Source organism: Oncorhynchus nerka, linkage group LG18 (genome assembly GCF_034236695.1).
Source record: "Oncorhynchus nerka isolate Pitt River linkage group LG18, Oner_Uvic_2.0, whole genome shotgun sequence".
NCBI lineage: Eukaryota > Metazoa > Chordata > Actinopteri > Salmoniformes > Salmonidae > Oncorhynchus > Oncorhynchus nerka.
In genome coordinates, this window is record NC_088413.1 from 35,510,461 (window position 1) to 35,537,849 (window position 27,389).

Genomic DNA, 27,389 nt, shown 5'->3' on the forward strand with positions numbered 1-27,389 from the left:
GGACCTCAAATTTTCCACTGCTTGAGCTCCTGTTCCTCTTACATAATATTTGCTCAAAGGTATTGTGGCGCTCCAGCACCTAAATATGAACATTACCTGCACCGAAAATGAGTATCAACACTGATTTTGGTCTGTCAAGCACTGTATAGACATACACAGACACAAGAGGCTGCCTCTTCACTACTTTTTGAAGATGTGGTGGCTAGTCTGCGACTGTGACAGATTGATTATTCACATAGACTTATGCAATGGACTGATTGTTGCCTAGGTAAGAGGTGAGAGGGAGGGACGACCATGGAAGGGTTCATCAGGCTGAGGAAACCACATTGAAAATTGTCATAAGAACCCTGCTCAGGACTATGTGGGTTTTCATGTCTGCATTAGCTTTACTGTAGAGTACTGTGCGTGCACAATCGTGTTTCAGGTTACTTTGAAGGCAAGATTCAAATGTATGTCAATGGACCTTACCTTGCACCTAGTCACATATAATAATACATTGCATGCACTTAAACGTTGTGGTAAATCAGTCTCTCCCCGTGTGCGTACTCGTGCACATAGACTTGGCCGCGATCACGCGAACCCCAATGCTGCGTAATTTGCGCGCCGCCTTCCACCAGAGACACTTGGGTGAATTGTACCTTTCACGGATTGTAGATACATGTTCCGTTTTCAGGTGAGCAGTGTTTAGAGTACCTCTGGGCAATTTCTCTACACATTTTAGCTAGCGTTCCCTCTAGACGAGTTGAAATGTGGCCATTTTCTGGAGGATATTGCCTTTTACTTATCGACTCCGTTGACAAAATTCCTCCGTGCGGCCTACCAAGCTTTCCCTGGCTAATTGTCCCCGACACCTTGTCCCCCACTGTCACCGGCCTGGGTGTCCAGTGAACGGAGTATGGACATGGCTGTCGGGCTCAACATTTTACTTGAAAAGAAAAGTACTAAAGAATGCTGGATTTTTATTAGGAATATCGACGTGGATCCCGTGTGATGTAACCTAACTAGCTAGTTTGCGCAGCCTTCCACTGCTAACGTTAGCTTGCTTTTCTGGTTCGCTATTTTGTCTGGGAAACATTGTCTTGATAGGTGATAAGATGGCTAGCTAAGTCGCTAGCTAGGTGGCTCATGTTTGACAGTACATTATAAGGTTCAGAAGTATAATTGCTATGCTAATTTTCTTTGAAATGGAAATGCAGTGTATTGTTGACAAAATGAGTCGATTGATAAAGCCAAGGTGATTTGGATCACTCTGCCTGTGAAATGCTGGACTGTTCTTCTCCGATTTGTCTTCTAAACTAACGTTAACATTTTCACAGACGTTAATGTCTTAACAGTAACGTTATATCTTTGGGCTAGTTACTTCAAAACTAGCGGCAATCAATCTAGTTGCAGAGGTAACTAGCTGGCAGCATTGACCTCCCCCATCCACGTGGGTTCACGAAATACTCACAATATAATAAATATAGGGTTCTAATCATTCGCTATCAAATTGAGGGAAATCTGTCATTTCGTTCCTATTGTACCCAGAGCCTCATCTGCGGATGAAGTCAATAATTTTTGCTTGAGGAGCTTGCTAAGAAACCTGCCTCAACTATAATTATCTAAAAAAAAAAAGATTTTTGACATTTGTTGAAAAACAAAATTTTGCATGAGGAAAAACAACATTCTAGACTTAGTTCTTAAATCTTTAAATTTCTTGACCTCATCACCTCTCCTCCCTTCAACAACAATCAATATATCTCTTGGTGCTTCTCTTTCTGCCCCATAGCTCCTTTCTGTCATCCTTCCATATCTCTCTCATACCTTCTTTCTCCTATCCCTCTCATCCCTCCCTCCTTACTGTCTCTCATCCCTCCCTCCTTACTGTCTCTCATCCCTCCCTCCTTACTGTCTCTCATCCCTCCCTCCTTACTGTCTCTCATCCCTCCCTCCTTACTGTCTCTCATCCCTCCCTCCTTACTGTCTCTCATCCCTCCCTCCTTACGGTCTCTCATCCCTCCCTCCTTACGGTCTCTCATCCCTCCCTCCTTACTGTCTCATCCCTCCCTCCTTACTGTCTCATCCCTCCCTCCTTACTGTCTCATCCCTCCCTCCTTACTGTCTCATCCCTCCCTCCTTACTCTCTCTCATCCCTCCCTCCTTACTCTCTCTCATCCCTCCCTCCTTACTCTCTCTCATCCCTCCCTCCTTACTCTCTCTCATCCCTCCCTCCTTACTCTCTCTCATCCCTCCCTCCTTACTCTCTCTCATCCCTCCCTCCTTACTCTCTCTCATCCCTCCCTCCTTACTCTCTCTCATCCCTCCCTCCCTCCTTACTCTCTCTCATCCCTCCCTCCCTCCTTACTCTCTCTCATCCCTCCCTCCCTCCTTACTCTCTCTCATCCATCCCTCCCTCCCTCCTTACTCTCTCTCATCCCTCCCTCCCTCCCTCCTTACTCTCTCTCATCCCTCCCTCCCTCCCTCCTTACTCTCTCTCATCCCTCCCTCCCTCCCTCCTTACTCTCTCTCATCCCTCCCTCCCTCCCTCCTTACTCTCTCTCATCCCTCCCTCCCTCCTTACTCTCTCTCATCCATCCCTCCCACCTTACTCTCTCTCATCCATCCCTCCCTCCTTACTCTCTCTCATCCATCCCTCCTTACTCTCTCTCATCCCTCCCTCCTTACTCCCTCTCATCTCTCTCTGTTCTCTCTCCCTCCAGTCCCTTGATGAAGATTGTACCCTGGAGAAGGAGGAGGGGCTGGTAGAAGAAGAAGATGAGATTGACCAGTTTAATGACGACACCTTCGGAGATGGGGCCATCGGTGAGTCACTTGCCCGTCTTTCACCAACTGACTGACAAAACGCATTAAACTGAATAATATAACAAAATATTAATATTTTATACAACTAAAATTAAATAAATACTAGCAAACCGGGCCTGAAAACTAACAAACTAAACTGAATTAAAAAAATAAAATGGACAAATCTAAAATAATAAACTTGGGCCATTGGATGGCCTCTTCAGCCATGTGAGGGAAATGCCCTCTGTATAATTGCAAATACAACTCGCACACTTTACAGTTTTGGAAACATTTGAAGCGTAACTTTCAAATGAACATGGGGGGGATGTAAAATACAAAAGATGCACTTTCTGTATGCAGTTTAGCAAAGTTGCGCCCAGCTGTGTTTTGAGTAACACCTGCTTCTGACCGGAAAAATGGAAATGCAAGCGCAAGGTGAGAGGATGTTTGGTACCTCGGCGGGAGGCTGTTTTACAGCCGGATGCAACTTTGCTAAACCGCTTACAGTAAGTGTAGCTTTTGCATATGAAAATATTATTTCTCGCTGGTACTAAAGTTAAGTTCCAACGGTTTCTTAAAGGTTAAGCAAGGATTACGTTAAAACAAAGCGTCAGGATTGTGGTTCACATGGAGCATCTGAGACCCGCCACCCCCATGTGTTCTCGAAAGCTGTTTCGCCTAGGCTGAAGCTGCTTTTGAGAAACGGTCCCATAAAGAATAGAAAGTTCACGCACTGTAACGTTTTCTGTTTTGTAGGACTGTCTCAACTAAAACAAATGTCTGTTCTTTCGACCAATCGATGAAATCAACTATGTGTAGGCTACTGAGCTTGTCTGATGTTTTGAGCACGCTGATTAAATAATTTAGATACGCAAAGGAAGCAAACCTGTTCCCGACTCTCTCTCCCTCCCACTGCGTCTGGCCTTCGGAATCTGCTGTTACGCTCCTAATAGGCTACACCAGGCATCGGCAGCCAATTCCATTTGGAGTGCCAATTTATCTTACCATTTCTACCGATCTGCGTGCCAGTTATGATTTTTATATGCACATTTTCGTGGGACAGTTTAATTTATAATAAAGTCTTCATATCTCAGTCATTGTGTGGTAAATCAAAATTCTAAAAGTAAATTCTATAGCTGTTGCAAACTATGTAAAAATATCCTACAAGAGCCAACAAATCAAAACATTGCAGCCAGCAGGTAGAGAATATTCTATAAATCCCAATGGTTAGGTATGGCCTGTCTGCCACAAACTTGAAACATTGTATCAACTATTAATAACTTGGGTCTCTTGAAGCTGGCATGAGCAAACATGCAACAATGCATAAAATATTCTGTACCCTCACTTTCCTGCTCCAGACAGACATAGCTGTAGGCTGTTTTGTGCAGGGGATAAGAAGTAATCATGTAGGCCTATTTTATGATTTCTACCAGATCAGAGCATGACATTTTATTCCCCCTTTCATGCTGAGTGGCTATCAAAAGGAGAGAGCTGGGGAACTATTGTCATTCTCAATGGATGTAAAAACAGACTGTTTACTTGCTGTTTGAAGTGAAGAGAAAATTGCTTTGAAGTTCAACAGTGGTGGTGAGTTAAGAATCAGAAATGTTATCAGATCTCCAAATGGGCACATTTATAGGCCTACATTTATGCACAGGCTAGGGAGCCTGGGCCTACTTCTATGAATAATCAGGTGCGCTTCCTTACTGAACATTGACAGGAGCGCTACAAACAAATGACAATGTATACATTAACAACTCCTAAATGGAATGAAACAAACCAACTTGTTCCTCACAAGTGTAGCCTAGATTGTGCAGTCTGCAAAACAATGTGACCACTCCTACAATGAGAGAGGTAAAATATTGTAATAATAATGTATTGAATGCATTAACATATATTACCATAACCAAACAAACATTGTAGAATTATGGGAATTCATGGAAAATCTACAAATGTGGTACTGGTGTGCCATCCCCACAGCTTCCGAAATACATTTGTCCACTGAGACAGGTGTGAATCAGACAGGTGTCTCGTGCCATAAAAAAAGATATACAGTACCAGTCAAAAGTTTGGACACCTACTCATTCAAGGGTTTTTATTTTATTTTTACATTGTAGAATAATAGCGAATACATCAAAACTATGACATAACAGATGTTAAAATGGCACCGACAGATAGGGCTGCCATGCTTCTAGCTCTTAGGTAACTTTGCAGTATTTAGTTTTTTTGTGTCATTTCTTACATTATTAGGCCAGAATTGTTTTGTGCTATTACATACAGCTGTGAAGAACTTTTGGATATCAGTGTGGCTGTAACTCACCAGCATTACGACCAGGAATTTTTCTAATCAGATCCTTTGTTCACACCCCAACGGGCAATTTAAATTATTCCAGAGGCTGACCCAAAACACTGCCTGTGGAGGAGAGGTACTCGGAGTGGACTTCTAGTCCGGCTCAGGATGCGTGCACACCGACCACCGCTTCCAAGTATATTACTCACTAACGTTCAGTCTCTGGATAATGAAGTTAACGAGCTCAGGGCGAGGATTTCCTTCCAGAGAGACATCAAGGATGGTAACATCCTCTGTTTCACGGAAACATGGCTCTCTCGGGATATACTGTCTGAGTCCTACAGCCAGTTGGGTTGTCAGTTCATCGTGCAGACAGGAATAAATATTGCTCCGGGAAGGAGGACGGGTTTATATGTTTCATGATTAACTACTCATGGTGTGATTGTGATAACAACATACAGGAACTCAAGTCCTTTTGTTCTCCCGGCCAAGAATACCTCACAATCAAATGCTGACTGCTATTGACTATTCAACGCTGGTCTGACCAATCGGAATCCACGCTTCAAAATGGTTTTGATCACGTGGACTGGGAATATGAAGTGTAGCCTCCGAGAATAACATTGACAAATACACGTGACTGAGTTCATCAGAAAGTGTATAGGCGATGTTGTACCCACTGTGACTATTAAAACCTACCCTAACCAGAAACCATGGATAGATGGCAGCATTCGTGCGAACCATCACATTTATACATGGCAAGGTGACTGAGAATATGGCCGAATACAAACAGCATAGTTATTCCCGCCGTAGGCAATCAAACAAGCGACATGTGAGTGTAGAGACAAAGTTGAGTCACAATTCAATGGCTCAGACACGAGATGTATGTGGCAGGGTCGACAGATTTTCACCAACTACAAAGGGAAAACCAGCCACGTTGTGGACACCGTCTTCCTCTCTTCGCCTGCTTTGACGATAACACACTGCCACCGATGCGGCCCGCTACCATGGACTGTGGGCTCCTTCTCCGTGGCAGACGTGAGTACCACTTTTAAGCGTGTTAACCCTCGCAAGGCTTCCGGCCCAGACGACATCCCTAGCCACGTCCTCAGAGCATGCGCAGACCAGCTGGCTGGAGTGTTTACGGACATATTCAATCTCCTTATCCCAGTCTGCTTCAAGTTGGCCACCATTGTTCCTATACCCAAGAAAGCAAAAGTAACTGAACTAAATGATTACCGTCCCGTAGCACTCACTCCTGTCATCATGAAGTGCTTTGAGAGGCTAGTCAAGGATCATATCACATCCACCTTACCTTCCACCCTAGATCCACATCAAGTTGCTTACCGCCCTAATAAATCCACAGACGACGCAATCACACTGCCCTATCCCATCTGGACAAGAGGAATACCCATGTAAGAATGCTGTTCATTGACGAAAGCTCAGCATTCAATGCCATAGTACCCTCCAAGCTCATCATTAAGCTCGAGGCCCTGGGTCTGTCCCCGCCCTGTGCAACTGGGTCCTGGACTTCCTGATTGGTTGCCCCCCCAGGTGGTGAAGGTAGGAAACACCTCCACTTCGCTTATCCTCAACACCGGGGCCCCACAAGGGTGCGTGCACAGCCCCCTCCTGTACTCCCTGTTAACCCATCACTGCGTGGCCATGCACGCCTCCAACTCAATCATCAAGTTTGCAGATGACACAACCGTAGTAGGCCTGATTACGAACAATGACGAGACAGCCTACAGGGAGGAGGTGAGGGCCCTGGGAGTGTGGTGCCAGGAAAATAACCTCTCACCCAACGTCAATAAAACAAAGAACTTCAGGAAACAGCAGATGGAGCACCCCCCGAGCCACATTGACGGGACTGCAGTGGAGAAGGTGGAAAGCTTCAACTTGCTCTGTACACATCACTGACAAACTGAAATGGTCCACCAACCCAGTGTGGTGAAGAAGGCGCAACAGCGCCTTTTCACCTGAAACCCTGAAACCTTTACAGATGCACAATTGAGAGCATTCTGTCAGGCTGTATCACCGCCTGGTATGGCAACTGCACTGCACACAACCGTAGGGCTCTCCATAGCGTGGTGTGGTCTGTTAAATAGCTATCACTAGCACATTAGAAGCTGCTGCCCTATATACAGTGGGGAGAACAAGTATTTGATACACTGCTGATTTTGCAGGTTTTCATACTTACAAAGCATGTAGAGGTCTGTATTTTTTTTTAATCATAGGTACACTTCAACTGTGAGAGACTGAATCTAAAACAAAAATCCATAAAATCACATTGTATGATTTTTAAGTAATTAATTTGGATTTTATTGCATGACATAAGTATTTGATCACCTACCAACCAGTAAGATTTCCAGCTCTCACAGACCTGTTAGTTTTTCTTTAAGAAGTCCTCCTGTTATCCACTCATTACCTGTATTAACTCCACCTGTTTGCACTTGTTACCTGTATAAAAGACACCTGTCCACACACTCAAACAGACTCCAACCTCTCCACAATGGCCAAGACCAGAGAGCTGTGTAAGGACATCAGGGTTAAATTGTAGACCTGCACAAGATTAGGATGGGCTACAGGACAATATGCAAGCAGCTTGGTGAGAAGGCAACAGCTGTTGGCACAATTATTAGAAAATGGAAGAAGTTCAAGATGATGGTCAATCATCCTCGGTCTGGGGCTCCATGCAAGATCTCAACTCGTGGGGCCTCAATGATCATGAGGAAGGTGAGGGATCAGCTCAGAACTACACGGCAGGACCTGGTCAATGACCTGAAGAGAGCTGGGACCACAGTCTCAAAGAAAACCATTAGTAACACACTACGCCGTCATGGATTAAAATCCTGCAGCTCACGCAAGGTCCCCCTGCTCAAGCCAGCGCATGTCCAGGCCCGTCTGAAGTTTGCCAATAACCATCTGGATGATCCAGAGGAGGAATGGGAGAAGGTCATGTGGTCTGATGAGACACAAATAGAGCTTTTTGGTCTAAACTCCACTCGCCGTGTTTGGAGGAAGAAGGATGAGTACAACCCCAAGAACACCATCCCAACCATGAAGCATGGAGGTGGAAACATCATTCTTTGGGGATGCTTTTCTGCAAAGGGGACAGGATGACTGCACCGTATTGAGGGGAGGATGGATGGGGCCATGTATCGTGAGATCTTGGCCAACAACCTCCTTCCCTCAGTAAGAGCATTGAAGATGGGTTGTGGCTTGGTCTTCCAGCATGACAACGACCCGAAACACACAGCCAGGGCAACTGAGTGGCTCCGTAAGAAGCATCTCAAGGTCCTGGAGTGGCCTAGCCAGTCTCCAGACCTGAACCCAATAGAAAATCTTTGGAGGGAGCTGAAAGTCCGTATTGCCCAGCGACAGCCCCGAAACCTGAAGGTCTGTATGAAGGAGTGGGCCAAAATCCCTGCTGCAGTGTGTGCAAACCTGGTCAAGAACTACAGGAAACGTATGATCTCTGTGGATATATTGAAGCAAAAAAGAAAAAAAAAGAAAGGCATGTGTGAGCAAGGAGGCCTCCAAACCTGACTCAGTTACACCAGCTCCGTCAGGAGGAATGGCCCACAATTCACCCAACTTATTATGGGAAGCTTGTGGAAGGCTACCTGAAATGTTTAACCCAAATGAAACAATTTAAAGGCAATGCTACCAAATACTAATTGAGGGTATGTAAACTTCTCACCCACTGGGAATGTGATGAAAGAAATAAAAGCTGAAATAAAACATTCTCTCTATTATTATTATTCTGACATTTCACATTCTTAAAATAAATTGGTGATCCTAACTGACCTAAGACAGGGAATTTTAACTAGGATTAAATGTCAGGAATTTGAAAAACTGATTTTAAATATATTTGGCTAAGGTGTACGTCAACTTCCGACTTCAACTGCATGTTGGTCATGACTCCCGAGTGGCGTACAAAGCCAGAGCTACACACAGAAGACGGACCTAGCCCATGGGGGGACCCCACCCCTCCACACTGGGTAGCACAGAGCAACACATTTTATGGGCATTGCACTATTAGTGGTGCTGACTAGGGAAACGTTCCTGCTGTTCTATTCTGTTAGTGCCAGTCTGCACGTTCAAACTAAAACAATGTAACTAAGAATGATCTCTTAATGCTTTTGTTAATAAAATAATGGTAAAAAAATACTCTTTCAAAATGCCTATATTTAATTAGTTATGGATCCATAACAAATTACTAAGGGAATAAATCACTGAATTACAGAAATATTGGATCAAAGTTGTTTAATGAAGGTAAACAAATGGTTTTGCTTACTGGAAAATACTATTTCAAACACAATTATGTTGTACAATGCCATTATGCCTATTAGCAGGTAGCTGGAAAATAGACTTGCCTACAAGGAGGGTGGAGGGAGAATTCTATCGTCAAATGTATTTCTTCGTTAGGTTGGCTGTATCACAACTGGCCGTGATTGGTTGCAATTTCAGTTTAATCCACGATAAAAAGTAGACCTCATTAGGAAGAGGGTCTGGTCACCCCTGGTCTAACCTATTCTACTATATTTAACATTGCTCGCCCAACTATTTCTATATTCTTAATTCCTTTACTTTAGATTTGTGTGTGTTGTGAAATTTAGATATTACTGCACTGTTGGAGCTAGAAACAAGCATTTCGCTACACCTGCAATAACATCTGCTAAACACGTATATTTGACAAATACATTTGATTTAGGTTTATGGAATTATGTAGTAACCAAAAGTGTTCAACAAATCAAAATATATTTGAGATTCTTCAAAGTAGCCACCTTTTGCCTTGATGACAGCTTTGCACACTAGGCATTCTCTCAACCAGCTGCATGAGGTAGTTACCTGGAATTCATTTAAATTAACAGGTGTGCCTTGTTAAAAGTTAATTTGTGGATGTTCTTTCCTCAATGCGTTTGAGCCAATCAGTTGTGTTGTGACAAGGTGGGGGTATACAGAGAAAGCCCTATTTGGTAGAACACCAAGTCCATATTATGGCAAGAACTGCTCAAATAAGCAAAGAGAAATGACAGTGCATCATTACTTTGAGACATGAAGGTCAGTCAATCTGGAAAATGTCAAGAACTGCAGTCTCAAAAAGCATCAAACGCTATGAGGAAACTGTCTCTCATGAGGACCACCACAGGAAAGGAAGACCCAGAGTTACCTCTGCTGCAGAGGATAAGGTCATTTGATTTAACAGCCGTAGAAATTGCAGGCCAAATAAATGCTTCAGAGTTGAAGTAACAGGCACATCTCAACATCAACTGTTCATATGAGACTGCGTGAAACAGGCCTTCATGGCCGAATTGCTGAAAAGAAACCACTACTAAAGACACCTTGGGCCAAGAAACACGAACATCATTTGTTTTTCAACAGGACAATGACCCAACACACTTCCAGGCTGTGTAAGGGCTATTTGGCCAAGGAGGAGAGTGATGGAGTGCTGCATGAGATGACCTGGCCTCCATAATCACCTGACCTCAACCCAATTGAGATGGTTTGGGATGAGTTGGACCGCAGAGTGAAGGGAAAGCAGCCAACAAGTGCTCAGCATATGTGAGAACTCCTTCAAGACGGTTGGAAAAGTATTCCAGGTGAAGCTTGTTGAGAGAATGCCAGGAGTATGCAAAGCTTTCATCAAGGCAAAGAGTGGCTACTTTGAAGAATCTCAAATATAAACATGTTTTGTTTAACTGTTTTTTTGTTTGTTGGTTACAACATGATTACATATGTGTTATTTTGTAGTTTTGATGTCTTTACTATTCTACAATGTAGAAAATAGTAAAGGGGGAAACCCCTTGAATGAGTAGGTGTCCAAACTTTTGACTGGTACTGTATATTTTAGAATGCTCGACTACAAAAAATCTTGGTTGACCAACAGCCTATCGACCAAAAAGTAGACTAAATGGGGTCAGCTTGGTGGCATACTAAGAGCATGAAAGACTGAGCCAACCACAAACTCTTCTTGTTCTGAATGACAAAGGCACAGAAGGCGTTACCATCTACTGAAGCACCTCTGCAACGTTTTTGTATTCTCGCCAGCAGAAGCGAGCTCCTTTGTCGGCGACTCTTTCGTCCGCGCCCATGTGTGCGCGATTGGCACTAAACGGCTGCTGGGTGTTTTCATACGATTCTGTGCGTCGGATTGGACACCTAGTCCACGGCATAATTGTGTAGGCTATTGCGCAACACCCAACAGTATTTTCCTTTCCATTATTCATGACGTTTAGAATGACGACAAATGAGTCATCTAGTGGGCTTTAAAAAATATATATCAGGTCATGGAAGTTTTTGTCCTAGATTTATTGTTGGTCCCAATGTGTATCTCCTTTAATGTCAATTAACATGGTGGGCAGTCGAATTGTGAATGTGACTTTATTAAATTTGAATAATGTGAAAAACCTGATGGTGAGAGCCCAGTATCAAATTGACTGTTGTAGGTAGTCCCCTTAAACATCAGCTGTTACATTATCTCTAAAATCACGATGTCTCCATTTCTATAATTGTCTTTTGAAAAATTGAAACGTCCAAATGTCAGCCTTTGACCAGAATTGTTTTCCTGCATGAACGGTTGTATTTTCATGACTGATCAAAATATGCAATGTTTTTACTATACATACATACATAATTTGCCCATATGAACTTATTTTAGGCCATATAAAGTACAGCTATACATGACTTGAATGGAAAGCATCAAACGGATGCATTGTTTCACATTTTCTTCATAAACTACTCAGGAACAGGCAATAGGCTACAGCACGTAGTACATTCCACAAAAGCATAATTTACACTATGCAAATCTGCACTGCACACACTATATCCAACATATATCCAAGCCTTTTCTGCATACAAGTCTGTTTCTGCTTTAGCTAGCTTCAATGCTGTGGTCATGGTAAAATCTCTGTCGTGCCAAATTAGCCAATGACAAAGGAATTGCCTAAAGCAGAAACACACTGGGACCGTAGGTTAATTATAAATATCGGCCTTTACCTCGTCGCTAATGTTAACATTCACAGTTAATATCCCCCATTTGTCAGTCAGTCTTTATTACTTGGATGGATGACACCTGTGATAATGGAATGATGTATTACCTCCTACAGACGATGACTGGCAGGAGGAGCACAAGCGGCTAGCCGAGCTCGAAGAACAAAAGAACGATGGACTCGGAGGTTTAGGGCTAGGGACACTAGGGATGGGGGAATGGGAGGAGGAAACGCCTCCACTGTTCACCTTCCTCCTCCCGCCAGTCGCGTCCCCCATCCGTCTTCCCTCCCACCACCACATCACTCCCTCTCTTCGATGCCCCCTCCGGGCCTGGAGGAGAGGGGGGGAGGCGACCTAGCCGAGTCCCTAGCCATGTTGATTCTCGGGGCGGACCCGGCCATCGCCAGTGTGGGGGGTCCAGCCGGGCCTGATGACCGGTCCACTGGTCTCCCTCCTCCCCCTTCCATTCCCCAGCAGCATCACCACCCCTCCCAGCTCCCTCCCCACCACCAGCTGACCCCGTCTGGGCTACCCCCCGGCCCACCGCACCTCTCCCTGCTTAGCTACCAGCAGCATCAGCACCTTCTACGACGAGGGGCGGCCCCCATGCAACAGGTGAGACAGTCTAGTATGTTATACTGTAGTAATGCTGCAGATCATTGTATCTTGTGCAGTGGTTCAAACCTCTCCTGGGTACCCCTAGCCGTTCCATGTATTTGATCTATGCCAGAGTTAGGCACACCTGACTCAACTTGTCAAGTAAATAGCAAACTCTTGACTAGGTGAATAACGTGAGCTGGTTCAGAGCTACAACATAATTTTGAAATGTCTGGGGGTCGCCAAGGAGAGGTTTGAGAACCACTGATCTAGTATTCTGTAGCTCTAAATGCTGCAGAACAACGTTATAGTTTCCTTCTCCAAAACCTATCAGCTCGTTCAATGAGGGACGATTATTATGCATCACTAGGGGAGCGGTGCCTTCTGACACTCTTTCTCTTCCTCTGCCTTTCAGATGAACTCTCACAATATCTGGGAGAACAACTTGGGATTCGGGCCTGTGAGCATCACCCCTGGACTAATCACTCAAATGGAGGTAAGACACCTGCCTGCTTTGAAACGGGCTGTAACGGGGGATGTACTTCCTGAATTTGTCAAATAAGAACACTGCTTTTCGGTTAAGTTGTAATGTTGTGCCTTGCTGAATGTGGCCCAGTACTTTACATGAAAAACAACATACAGTGGGGCAAAAAAGTATTTAGTCAGCCACCAATTGTGCAAGTTCTCCCACTTAAAAAGATGAGAGGCCTGTAATTTTCATCGTAGGTACACTTCAACTATGACAGACAAAATGAGGGGAAAAAATCCAGAAAATCACATTGTAGGATTTTTTATGAATTTATTTGCAAATGATGGTGGAAAATATGTATTTGGTCAATAACAAAAGTTTCTCAATACTTTGTTATATACCCTTTGTTGGCAATGACAGAGGTCAAACGTTTTCTGTAAGTCTTCACAAGGTTTTCACACACTTGCTGGTATTTTGGCCCATTCCTCCATGCAGATCTCCTCTAGAGCAGTGATGTTTTGGGGCTGTTGCTGAGCAACACAGACTTTCAATTCCCTCCAAAGATTTTCTATGGGGTTGAGATCTGGAGACTGGCTAGGCAACTCCAGGACCTTGAAATGCTTCTTATGAAGCCACTCCTTTGTTGCCCGGGCGGTGTGTTTGGAATCATTGTCATGCTGAAAGACCCAGCCACGTTTCATCTTAAATGCCCTTGCTGATGGAAGGAGGTTTTCACTCAAAATCTCACGATACATGGCCCCACTCATTCTCTCCTTTACACGGATCAGTCGTCCTGGTCCCCAAAGCATGATGTTTCCACCCCCATGCTTCACAGTAGGTATGGTGTTCTTTGGATGCAACTCAGCATTCTTTGTCCTCCAAACACGGCGAGTTGAGTTTACCAAAAAGTTCTATTTTGGTTTCATCTGACCATATGACATTCTCCCAATCTTCTTCTGAATCATCCAAATGCTCTCCAGCAAACTTCAGACGGGCCTGGACATGTACTGTCTTAAGCAGGGATACACGTCTGGCACTGCAGGATTTGAGTCCCTGGCGGCGTAGTGTGTTACTGATGGTAGGCTTTGTTACTTTGGTCCCAGCTCTCTGCAGGTCATTCACTAGGTCCCCCCGTGTGGTTCTGGGATTTTTGCTCACCATTCCTGTGATCATTTTGACCCCACGGGGTGAGATCTTGGGATCGAGGGAGATTATCAGTGGTCTTGTATGTCTTCCATTTCCTAATAATTGTTCCCACAGTTGATTTCTTCAAACCAAGCTGCTTACCTATTGCAGATTCAGTCTTCCCAGCCTGGTGCAGGTCTACAATTTTGTTTCTGGTGTCCTTTGACAGCTCTTTGGTCTAAGCCATAGTGGAGTTTGGAGTGTGACTATTTGAGGTTGTGGACAGGTGTATTTTATACTGATAACAAGTTCAAACAGGTACCATTAATACAGGTAACGAGAGGAGGACAGAGGAACCTCTTAAAGAAGAAGTTACAGGTCTGTGAGAGCCAGAAATCTTGCTTGTTTGTAGGTGACCAAATACATATTTTCCACCATAATTTGCAAATAAATTCATTAAAAATCCTACAATGTGATTTTCTGGATTTATTTTCTAATTTTGTCTGTCATAGTTGAAGTGTACCTATGATGAAAATTACAGACCTCTCTCATCTTTTTAAGTGGGAGAACTTGCACAATTGGTGGCTGACTAAATACTTTTTTTTGCCCCACTGTAGCTGTCGCATTTGCCCTCTGAATGACTTAACAGATCTTGTTTAAAACAATTGTATTAATTATTGATTGTAGACTTTATTGATCCAAAAGTTAAACTCCGTTTCTTCTTTCCAGGACAGTCCACTTATGTCTATCATCAAAGAAGTGGGGCTGCCCAATCGGCCTCCGCCAATGATGAGCGAGGATGGGCGGGACTTGTCGGAAAGGGCCCCCCCGCCTCGCTCGTCCTCTCCCGTGATTGGTAGCCCACCAGTGAGGGCTGTGCCTATCGGGACTCCGCCCAAGCAGCCGATGAGTCATGCTATGAATCATCATCATCATCAGCAGGTCAGTGGGAGAATTCTGCCCTCCCACTTATATTTTAAATAGTTATTTGTGTAATTTTGGCTATTTCTTGTGAACTGTGTATGCCCTTGTCAGTGTAGTTTTGAATAACATGGCATTATTCTGCAGAAGTAACTACGGTTCATAGTAACTACTGTTCAAACTTCCAGTTCATGGGCCACATCTGGCCCCAGAGTCACTAGGTTAGCCCACGGGCCTGGAGTTTGAAACCACTCTATTAGACTATTAGTAACTGCTTGGTGTTATCCTCCTGTTTCTGCCTGTACTCTCTTCCTATCTGTTGCAAAGCTGGTTGTTAACCCTCTCTCTGTGTACAGTTATAGGCTAATGAGTTTTTATTGAAACCCTCTCGCTCTCTCTCCTGTGTGTGTTGCAGATCCACCACCCCACCGCCATTCATGTGCGAGCCCCGGTCCACCACCAACACCGCTACCCCCCTTCCTTCCCTGAGCGCATCTCTCCCAACACCCTCTTAAACATCGCTGTGAGTCCTACCTCTCCGGCCTTCCCTTACTTTATTAGGTGGGACATGTGAAGTTGTGGAATGTAAAGTGTTTTTATTTTGTTGGTCTGCTGTGGTGTTTTTGACCAATTGTTGAATGAGTGTTGACTTCTCATGGTCAGTTACTTCCGTGAGGGTGGATATATAAACACAAAATATGAATTATTCCATAGCAGCTAGCTTGGTTAGCTCACTGCAGATGCAGTTTCCAGGTCAGTGTTGGTTCTGAGTTGGGTTCTCTCTCTCTGATAGAACTCTCCTCTGTGTCGTCCTCCGTTCCCGGCCGGCGTGGGCCCCGTTCTGTCCCAGATCCAACGCGCCCAGATGCTCAACTCTCAGGTGAGACTCAACCAGTGGCAACCTGTTATTCAGGTCAGGTGGGGCAGAGTTTAGCTTGTTATTTTGGCATTAATATGTGTCACATATCAGTTTACAAACAATGTCACATATCAGTTTACAAACATGTAAAAAAAAATATTTTTATAAAAAGTAATTGAGTTAATAAAGCTGCGTACAAACATGGTCTCTTTTTTTGCTTTCTTGAGTAAGGCAACACCAAAATGCAGGTGTTTCAGCATAACTTGGTGCTTGCTGTGGTGGGGCAGCCAGCGGAAAATACGGAGCATAGGGGTTGGTAATGTTCTCTAGTTGCTCTGTGATTGGCTCAGTGTTCTGTCACTCATGGGGACACTACTACAAAATCTATGGGGAGAGCTCAAATTCAAGGCGCTTGGGTGCTGCCATAGAGTTACATTAGAAGTGCCCATCCAAGAAGGTTCAAGGTCATTGGCCACAGATAAAATTACGTTATATCTACATACAGTAGCTTTGATTGGACTGATCATGTCAACAACATACTTTCAAAATCTTAGCTAGCAAGCTAGCAGTCATCATGAATCAAGTCGACAATCTACTGTCAAATCCTTTTCAATCCTTGTCATATGAAGAGAAATTGTAGATAAAACGTATCGGTGCTCAACGGCCATTGGACATAAACATGTCACAACAAGTTGGAAATCCAAATTCAACCATGAGTGGCTTGTGAGGAATCAGTGGCTAACTGCAAGCATTGCAAAGCAATCATTAGCCTGCTATTCAGTGGAGTGGATGTGTGGTCAAAGTCTGGGTTTAAGGGTCTCTTTTCCAACCTTCAAAGGATTCAACATTGGCCATGCTGTCAATTCAACATGACTTCTGCCGCTTTCAAAACAACTGGAAACTTGGAACTGGGAACAATCTGACTTCAGTGAGTTAACGACAACTGGGAACTCTGGGGAGAAAACGACCTCCGACTGGGAAAATACATTTTGAGCGGTCATCCAACTCAGAATTCCAAGTCGGGAACTCGGCCTCTTTCTAGAGCTCCGACCTGAAGATCACTAACGTCACGATTCAACCTTGTTTTTTTCCGAGTTCTCAGTTGTCTCGAAAGCACCATGAATCCAGAGAATGCCAAACTTTGGTGACAAAATTTGCCCACCAAGGACCGCCGCGCCACCTTCCAGTTCAAGTGAGCACAGAACAGCAAGGTGAGTCCAAAAATGTATTGTATGCTGCTGCATAAATGATATAATATGCCAGGGAGATATGTGTACTGTAGTTAAGAAAGTAATACTAAGTGTATGTTAGTTGCACATGTGCCTCACCCTAATAATTTGGTCCCTTTCCCCCCTCATAATTTAGCCTACTGTTCTGACTTGCTGGGGCACATGTAGCCCTGAGCCTGTTTCAGGTAAATGTCATTGAATATTGTAAATGCTTTCATTGTCTGCTTCTATGCCTCCTTTATCCTGTGGTTCTGACTTGGTGTACAGGGAGAATATTGTAAGAAATGTCCATGTTCTGAATTCTGTTGCTATACGTTTCTGAACAAATGGTTATAATCGACTATGTCCGTCCTAGCTCGCTCATTTGTATTAATCGAAATTACGGATTGCCTCTTCGCTCGTCGTCACCTTATGCCACAGTTTGTACATCTCAATTGTCATTAGAAACCACATTTGTTTTAAGCAATTCAGCCATATCAGCTATGTTTTATTTTAAAGGAAGTAAATGAGACTGAACCAACTGTTTCGCTGCAAGACAAGGCTCCACTGATAGCCAGGTGTAACAGTTATAAAGCTGTCGAACACCTGACGTAGGTTCTATCAGTTTTGGACACCGTCTGTCAACGTTATAGTCCATTGAATGTGTTGTGTAGTGGATATGCTGGTATGCATCTAAAAACATTTTTTTGAGTTTGTCCCACCAAGATTACACGCTACAAATCGTCACTGGACACAACGCTCACCTGTGTTCTCATCCATACACCTGAATGCACTCGCCTTGAGCCGTCTTCACTCACAAATTTGGCCACCTGGGGTGTATTCATTCGTAAGTGCACACCGTACCAAAAAGTGTTGCAACGTATTGGCTAATGAAGGGAACTCTGGGTAGTGTTCTATGCTTTGTGTGCATGTGGGGTGGTGGTGAGATCCGGTTGGCTTGTTGCGCTGTGTTTCATCTGAAATGTGTCCCAAATATGTTCTATCCCATTAGATCAGACTGCTGTAAAATGTAATTTTGGTGGTTTTATGCTTCTGTAACACTTCTGTTTTGTCTTAATGTTTCAGAATGTATTTATTTTGTATTGCTGTTAACTTTTGATGTGGTTTTTGCTGTTATTTTTTTCCCATGTAATATTTCTGCTTATTTAAGTCTTGTTAAAAAAATCAATAAACGTATTGTTTAAAAATAAATAAAAATCTAAGATAATTTAGTCCCTCCCTGTTTCAGACCTTTTGCTTCTGATTGGTGCGTAGGGAATACACAGTGCATGCTCACTCCCTATGAACAAAAATGATTCACATGTGCAACATACCTATGAACGCCTATACATACTATTATGTGGAATGGGTGTTTGCATAAACACACGAGGGAACATTTTGTCTGAAGACATCCTTGAATAGTACACACCTCTCACTCTCTTGGTTCGTGCAGGTGACTGTGACCACCACCTCAGACCAATTGGCAGTACTCCCAGAACGTTGCTCTGGGATCCTTCTCAGTTTCAAGGTCCTAACTTTGAGAGGAGCCTCGTCAGTCACATGCAGGAACCAACGTTAATAATGAGTAATGTAAATCATGCTTATATAACTTGTTTGTGGAGAAGTATATAAGGACTGAAAGGGAACCCCTCCTTTTCAGAATTTTCATCAAGCTTGGATTGAACTTCCCTGGACGTGACGATAATAAAAATGGATTCATTTACATTGAGTTCGAGTCCTTAAATTTCCACGACACACATTCAATGCTAGCCTCCCTTCCTTTCCTCTAAAATATATATATATTTTTTCTTTCCTTCTCCCCCTCTCAGGTTGCTGGCTTCCCCAGGGGCTGTCAGGGTCCCCCGTTGCTGCCTGGTGGCGGAGGCTTCAGGCCCTTCTTCGGCCAGCCCCCTCCCCACAGGATGGGTCCCCACCCCGGCGGGCCCCCTCCCAACCACAACCACGTCCCTTGTCCCATCATCCGGCACAACACCACGCACCTGCACCCCCAGCACCGCCGCATGCTCACGCAGAGGATGCAGAGTAGAGGAGGGTATGTAGATTGAAGTGTGTGTATAAATCATTTGAGTTGTCCCAGCATCCGTATGTCTCCTCCATATCTATCCACAGTGCTGTTGCCATAAACTGCCTCACGAATTTCCTTGAATTGCGAATGCTTTACGTTCAGCTAACCTGCATCTGAAGCAGCTTTGGAGCCTCTTTCTCACTTTGCCTCCCCTATCGTCTTTCTCCCCAGTGAGCGTGGTGGGCGTGTTGGGGACTGGCGGAGCAGGGACCCCTACAGTAACTTGATGAGCCAGAGGGAGAAGGAGTGGGTGGCCAAGATCCAGATGATGCAGCTGCAGAGCACTGATCCCTACCTGGATGACTACTACTACCAGGTCAGTACAGCCAAGTCAATGGAAAAAGCCATGGCCCTGTTCATTAGGTACCAAACGGAACAAAATTGACTGAAATAGGGAGTGAGTAGTTGGTCCTAAAAGAAACGCCTGTTTTTTTGTTTTCTAGTGCAAAATCTTTAAACGTTTTTTTCTTCTGCGTACCCTAATGAACATTACCCCGGATTGTATTCACTAGGTGCAAAGGAACCAATGCAATAGTCTCCAAACTGCAAACACTGCCCATTTGGTACACCAGGCGGTGTGCCAAGCGCTATTTAACTGCGCAAGAAAATGGATTGAAATGGGGAATGGCTACCTGGACTTGGTCCAATTAACGCTCGTCATTTTCCGCTGCACAATGTTTTGCTACGGTGTTCCCTAATAAACATGACCCAGGTCAGTGCAGGGTTATGTGCTGGAGGGCGTGACGTTCTGAACAAGCAGATAGAAATGTCAGTTATAAACCTGACGCAACCTCTTGCAAAGATGCATGTCGGCTTTACACAATGTTTATATCTGAACTATCCATCACCTTCTGTCCTACTGACCAACCTAGAATGAGATGAAATAGAAATGTAATTTATTGAGCTTACACAAGTCCTTACGTTGTTTCTATCTGATCGTTACCAGGCTAGACAGACCAATTCAGAATGGGATAAAGAGGGAGCATGTCATAAACAAGATCATAATGTCTACCAGGGAAACAGCTGTTCCAGTCCTGTCCTTCAGATCCTTTATTAGTTCCACTTGGCGGTCTACCTCAATCTAATCCCTGTTCACCTGCTTCTAGGGACCGATAGGTCTTGCTGTCCTTTGACCTTTGTTGTCAGAGCTCCACCTTTTAATTGAATTATCCTGATACATTTTTATATGATTAGGAAACTCAGTAGTTTCAGTAGTTGTCCCTGTTTATGGTGGATTAGATGCAGAAATATGTAAATAAATGGATGCCAATGTTGTGTTGCCTGGCAGAATTACTTTGAGAAGTTGGAGAAGAGGCAGGAGCGAGACAGAGACGGCGTGAGGAAGGAGCACACCACCAAACTCATCACCCCCAGGTGGCCAAGCTGGAACACACCTACAGACCAGGTAACGCATGAATGATTATTATAAAACTAGGATGATACATGATCAATTATGAAATCCAGACCTGAGTTCAAATAATGTTTGGCGCACTACCGGGTGTACCAAATGAGCAGGGTTTGCACTTTGGGGACTATTGCGCTGGTTCCTAAATAGGCCAGGTTTGTACTTTTGGGACTATAGCATGGATTCCTTTGCACCAGGCAAGCTCAAACAAGTATTCAAATGTTTTTACCGAGATCTACCCCCCCCCCCCCACAGTGCAGTTTGCAGGCTCGCTGGGTAAGCTAACTGTGTCCAGCGTCAACAACCCCAGGAAGATGATCGACACGGTGGTGACTAGTCGCACTGATGACGAGGTACGTACTACACACACCACAATCTCTCCAGACTCCTGTGTCTCATGAGTCCTGCCATTCTATCTCCTACTGTTTTTCTCTGACATATGTTCCCCGTTCCTTATCATGCTCTGTTATTATTATATTGCTTTTGTCTCGCTCCTCCAGATGTTACTGTCAGTTGTTTGGTCTATCCTTCCTGCATTGATATGGAGACAGGACAACATTAATAATTTTCAGGAACTTGTTGGTTCCTTTTTTCTGGGCTCCGTTATTTACTTAAGAAATAATCTAAATGTGCACTTATAAATCATAACAATTTTAATCAAAATATAGCTCTCGACAGAAGTCAAAGATCAAACACCCAGCTGATGTGTCTCCTGAGTTCTGCAAAATAGGAAAAGTCCAAGTTGCTTTTAATATGCTTGCAGTCAAACCCTAGTGATGTAACTACCTAGGTCAATACCTTCTACTCATGAGACCAAGCCCATGCATATTCAGTTTTACAAACTTGCAGGAGAGACACTAGTTCCAGTGTTTTCTAAGGGCTCAGCAGTAATTTTCCACTCCCCAAGTTGCTTTATAGTGGTATCTCTGACTAGTCTCATCTCTTTCACTCCCCTGCAGAGTTCTGTGTCTATGAATCTCTTTTGGCCTTGAGGCGCTTTCTCACAGACACCCTATTTTGACTGCAATAACACACATCTCTCAGAGCGTTTCTTATAGAGACTAATAAAGAACTGTGGAACAATATTAAACCTTATAGTGTGTGTGTGTTAATCTGTAGTCTAGGACCCTATAAATGCAGTGGGGGGAGGAGTCTAATAGCCCCCTCAAAATAACATTTGGTGCAGCCCCTATCATGACCCAAAGTTTACCCCATCAAACTTAGCCATAATAACGGTTTTATTTGAGTAGGTATTGTAGTACAGTGGTACTGGGTATTGTAGTACAGTGGTACTGGGTATGGTAGTACAGTGGGAGTGCGAGTGCTCAGACAGAAAATCACTTCGGCCCGCAGCTCAAAAAAGCGGAGGCGTTTTCCCTCTGGGTAACCAACGGATGTCTGTGTGAAGCAGTAGCTGCTGGAACTCAGTCCCACTCATCACAGAGCCTTTCAAAACAAGTTGGTGGTTCGGAGGCCTGGACTGGATAGAGTGAATCACTTTCACTGCCTTTAAAAAAAAAACATAATGGAACTCGGGACTCATTTTCTTGCTGACCAATGCCTCCATCTGAATGATAGTGATTCCATTCAACGTCCGGGTTTACTTTATGTGGGCAATTGATCCTTTCATTCTCCCAGTCATCGATGCCGCACCATCCGTGCACACGCGAACACAGGATTCCCCATCCAAATTGTGTTCTGAGGAAAAAGCTGTCAATAACGTGAAACACATCTTCACCTGTCGTTCTCCCCGTTAAGCTTCTCACTGGACCGAATGTGTCTCAGTATCGCATAAAATGCAATCAACTGTGTTTAAAAACGGACATCCGTCCATTCGTCCAACTGCAGCTCAAATGAACTGAAATGGAACTTTCCCACCACTTGGATCAATAATATCAACGCCCATGTCGTCGATTGTACAGCACACCGTGTTATTTGACAATGGTACAGTCTTCAGTGCATCAGCTGCTGTCTTATCAGTCATAGTTTCAGCAGCAGCAGCAGGCAAAATGAACTCCTCAGCTAATAGTGAACGGCTTTTTTTGACTTGGCCACAAGTAGCGACATAGGCATATGAAGCCTTCAATGCTTTGGTTGACGCTAGTCACTTTCTTTTAGTTTCTCTCGACTTTCCAGGAGGTGAAACCGAAGAGGACATAGTGTTCATGAAATTGACTTTGTTACTTTGATCTTTCTTTCTTTTTCCCACGGGTTCACTTGAGCTGGCGCTAGTGCTGCTACTGCTGCTTGAAACGGTGCGTTTCAGCCATGAATCCATAGTTAGTTTCTACTCAAAGCTAGCTGTTAGCTGAAATGGTGTGCCACTAGTGGGGAGCAGAGGGTCACGTGCACTTGGGCGTGAGCAGACAGGCGGACAGAGGCCAGGGAGACCGAGCAATGCACACCGAAACTAAAGTTTGAAAAAAAGTAGTCCTATAAATATAAAATAAACTGGAGATTTCACCCTAGTGACCTCAGTAAATGTTTTCCTGTCTATTAAGATTGAAATATATATATATATTCGCCAATATTTATTTTTTTGCACATTTTGGAAAAATGTCCCACAAACCCCTGGGGACTGTTTGGGAAACACTGTGGTAGTACAGTATTCTACTCCTCTAACCGCTCCCTCTATCCCACGCAGGAGAAGAGAGAGAAACAGGTGTGGAATAAGAGACGGCAGATCCTCTACACTGTGGAGAAGGTAAAGAGAACGAAGGGGGAGGATTACTTTGTTGTCTCTGCAGCTCTGTGGTTGCATTCATTTGTATTACCTTGATTTTTTTTTAAACTTCCTTCCTTCCTGTTTTGAACTCTGCAGTGCTCTCACTCTTAACATGTATTATATCTGTATTACAGTCCATTATCTCTTTGTAACCATCTTGTGTTGGTGCCTTCTTGCGTAGCTAGCTAGCAGTAACTATGTGCCTAAACGTTGGTGTTACCTATTCAATTATTGGGAGCATATATATTGTTCAATCTTTATTCATGTATTCTATTTTTTCACATTTGTAACCATTTACTACTATCTACTCATTATCTATGAAACTGCACGATTACCACGCATCCTGATAAAACACCCGTGAGAGCTTGGCACACTGGGGACCCGAACATGATTTCCCTCCCCCTCTCTCTTTCTCCATCAGATGTACAGTCTGCTGCTGGAGGTGCAGGACTTTGAGAAGCGCTTCATGCAGACGCCGGAGGAGCAGAGGGAGGCCCTGCTGGAGCAGCACAAAACCCACACGCTACAGCTCTACAGCTCCCTCAAGGAGAAGGAGTGGGACGACAGGTGAGATGGAGGGATGGAGAGGAGAGGATGGGGTAAGTGAGGGGAAGGAGGGAGAGGACAAGACCCATACTCTACAGCTCCCTCAAGGGGAAGGAGTGGGAAGACAGGTGAGATGTAGGGATGGAGAGAAGAGGATGGGGTAAGTGAGGGGGAGGAGGGAGAGGACAAGACCCATACTCTACAGCTCCCTCAAGGGGAAGGAGTGGGACGACAGGTGAGGTGGAGGGATGGAGAGGATGGGGTAAGTGAGGGGGATAGGGGGAGGACAAGACCCATACTCTACAGCTCCCTCAAGGGGAAGGAGTGGGAAGACAGGTGAGGTGGAGGGATGGAGAGGATGGGGTAAGTGAGGGGGATAGGGGGAGGACAAGACCCATACTCTACAGCTCCCTCAAGGGGAAGGAGTGGGACGACAGGTGAGCAAGGTCCAACGGTAACCTTTTTTTGGTCACTGGCCCAGTCGGCCAAAAATCTGTTGGCCCCAGACTTGGGGTAGTTCAAATGCATTAAGATCCTGCAAGGCCTATAGGTTGGCATGCTTTCTCTCTATATTCAGCTGCATATTGTTATTATGGTTTGAAAAAGCTGTGTAATATAATTTAGGCAATGTGAGTTATTACATTGTATTAGTTGCAATAATTGTTGTTTCTAAAGTATATCATTTTGAGAGAATATTTTTTTTGTACATTTTCAAAATAGGCCGCTTCCCATTTTTAAGAACGAGTCCCATAAAATAAATATCTGGCTCCAGTAGGCCGGTCAAGATGAATGCTAGGTGTGTTTTTGTAGCTTTCTTTTTTCAAGTCTATCAACAGTAGCCAGCAACTAGGTTCACTATTGAAGGTTTACTTTTTGTAAATCATTTTTCTTAAAATAAATCAAGCGCAGCGAGTGGATTGACGAGCGCTTCTTTTTGCTCTGGACAGCCCGCGTGTGCTGTGTGACGGCATCAACTCATATTCTGCTCAAGCAGTTGTGACTTACGGGGGTGTGGTGGTCCTTGAATGAACGGCCAATCATTTTGCGTGTGGTTTTCGACAGTAGACTGCGACAGAAGGGTTGTGATAGGTGGAAGAAATATGGTGGAAATGACTATTGCTTATACCGATCCCACCCTTTCAGATCAACATGAGTGCCTAGGGTGAAGGGGCTAGGGAACGATTTGGAATTAGGGGGAGGGAGGAGAGGAAGGGGTGAACATGACCTCCCCATACCCTCCTGCTTCACCGCTCCCTCAGCCAACCGGCTGTTTGGCGGAAACCCTAATTGTCCCTGAAAAGCTTTGCTTCCCCCCGTCACTAATATTCACTGCAGACTCACTCGCCTCTTCTCCTCCATCTGTCCCCACATCCTGCAGAGTGAGTGACGAGCAGTGTCTGTTGATCATGTCGGTGCGAAAGGGAAAGCGCCTCATCTCCAGGCTCATCCCTTTCCTGCCTCCGCTGCAGGCCGCCACCGTTGTCATGGGGATTGCCCGGAACCTGCCAGCCCTGGCCAAGAAAGACAAACAGGACCAGGTAGAGAGGCACACACGCAAAGTTGGTTAGCGTCAGGTCTTTATTGCAAAAAAACTTATGTTCTCTATGAGATACTCAAGCCCACACACACAGAGACGCACGCACACACATGCATACAATTTAATGCTCATAAGTGGTCTATAATTGCTCTCCCCCAGGTGCTGTGCTGGTTGGTGGAGCCAATTGCCGTAGTGATCTCATCCCTATCTAGCGCCTCCCTCACAGATTTGCTGCAGGAGCTGCAAGGCAGCGAGGGTCAACTGTCCAGAGTGTTACAAAATAAGGTACCTGCACTGGCCTGCTGTTAGAATGATGCAAAATAGTGCACCTTACCTTCCTCTGTCCAGCAGTGATATTGGTTCAGGTTCAATTGCGATAGATAAGGCCATGATGGCATTGATGTTATGAAGTCAGTGGGCTCACTTTTCCTGTCCCCGTCTCTCCTTTTCTACCATCTCTTTCTTTTTCTCTCCCATCCTCCCAGTTTGGTGTGACACTGCTTTACCTGATCCTGAGTGAAGGAGAGCGAATGCAGAGCTCCAACCCCACCTGTCAACTCATGGATGACAATCGATGGTGAGCACAGCCCGCCTCTTACTAGTCAGAAAAAGGTGTGTTTTGTGATTGGCAACATTTAGAATGGCTGTTAGATGTTTACTTTCATCAATATTAGCTAGTATTGTTTCCATCAGAAGCTAATGAAATAAGGTACCAGTAATGGCTAGTGATGCATGGTCGATGTCTCCACCTAGCGGCAGGTTCTGGAAACACACACAGCAACGACAAAACTATACATATTTTGTTTGATGTTGAAAACACTGTTAGTTTATTGTGGTTGCAGTCTAACTCTCCACCTTGTCTGTGTCCTTTCGCCTCTTGCTTTCCTTCGCTCTCGCAGGACAGAGTTGGTGTTCTCTGTGACCAGGGAGCTGCTCAACGTGCCCTCCTCGTCCCTGTCCCCTCCTCTCTTCACCCCTCCCAACCTGCTATCTCTCTTCTCGCGCTACGTCGACCGACAGAGGCTGGAGCTGCTGCAGGAGAAGTTACAGTGAGTACAGTCTCTCGTGTCCTTGGCCCAATTTAAATTCTCCCTGAAGTGTGCTGTTCCTAGCTCTCCTTCAATGATTTGAAAAGCATGGATGGTAAACAAGTTCACATGCACGATGCCTTGGCGCTTTTTGAGTACATTGTGTTAAGGTGCTGAGGGTTGTGAGTTCGCATCCCAGTCAGAGGTGGAATTTCCAATCTGTCACACACTTCAGGGTGACCTAGGGCTGCAGTTAGCCTGTGGTTAAGAGCGTTGGGCCAGTAACCTAAAGGTACCTGGTTCGAATCCCTGAGCCGACTAGGGGGACAATCTGTTGACGTGCCCTGGAGCAAGTTAAATCGCTTGGGATAAGAACGTCTTCTAAAATACTCAAATATAGAATGGGAGGAATTAAATTTAGTACACACGCGTTCTTCTTTGACCACCGGACATTTACTTTGGACTCCCATCTGTTCACTACTTTCTCACAATAAACCCTCCTTCCTTTTCTCTTTCTCAGGATCTCCGCATTGTCCAGGTAGAGGTGACTACAGACATCAAGAGAACCTCAGTTGAAGCGTGTGTGCGTGCACTATTGTACGCAGAGGAGTAGGATGTCTACTAGGGTTGATAACTGATTTTAATCCAGCAGAATCTCTTGTCATTTTTTTTCCCTTTGTGTCCATTAGGTGTGTATGGGGATGCGCGTGAGTGAGCGATGAAATTGAGAGAGAATACAAATCTGCTTTTTTTTATTCTTGTTAACGTTGATGCCTGTGATAAAACATCAAATTAAAAGTATTTCTATTGTATACAACC

General features: G+C 44.5%; 1 protein-coding gene across 1 annotated transcript; it reads left to right on the forward strand.

The window, feature by feature from the left end:
- Positions 1 to 563: 563 nt before the first annotated feature.
- Positions 564 to 27,387, forward strand: LOC115145838 (protein PAT1 homolog 1-like). Its single transcript, XM_029687387.2, is given in 20 exon segments — positions 564 to 673; positions 2,700 to 2,802; positions 12,181 to 12,291; positions 12,294 to 12,679; positions 13,077 to 13,157; positions 14,985 to 15,197; positions 15,592 to 15,699; positions 15,970 to 16,056; positions 19,073 to 19,296; positions 19,501 to 19,645; positions 20,618 to 20,693; positions 20,696 to 20,734; positions 20,990 to 21,087; positions 23,379 to 23,438; positions 23,881 to 24,026; positions 25,384 to 25,543; positions 25,702 to 25,827; positions 26,028 to 26,119; positions 26,442 to 26,591; positions 27,091 to 27,387. Coding segments are annotated over 20 exon segments (2,442 nt in total). The 5' UTR covers positions 564 to 658; the 3' UTR covers positions 27,113 to 27,387.
- Positions 27,388 to 27,389: the final 2 nt, after the last annotated feature.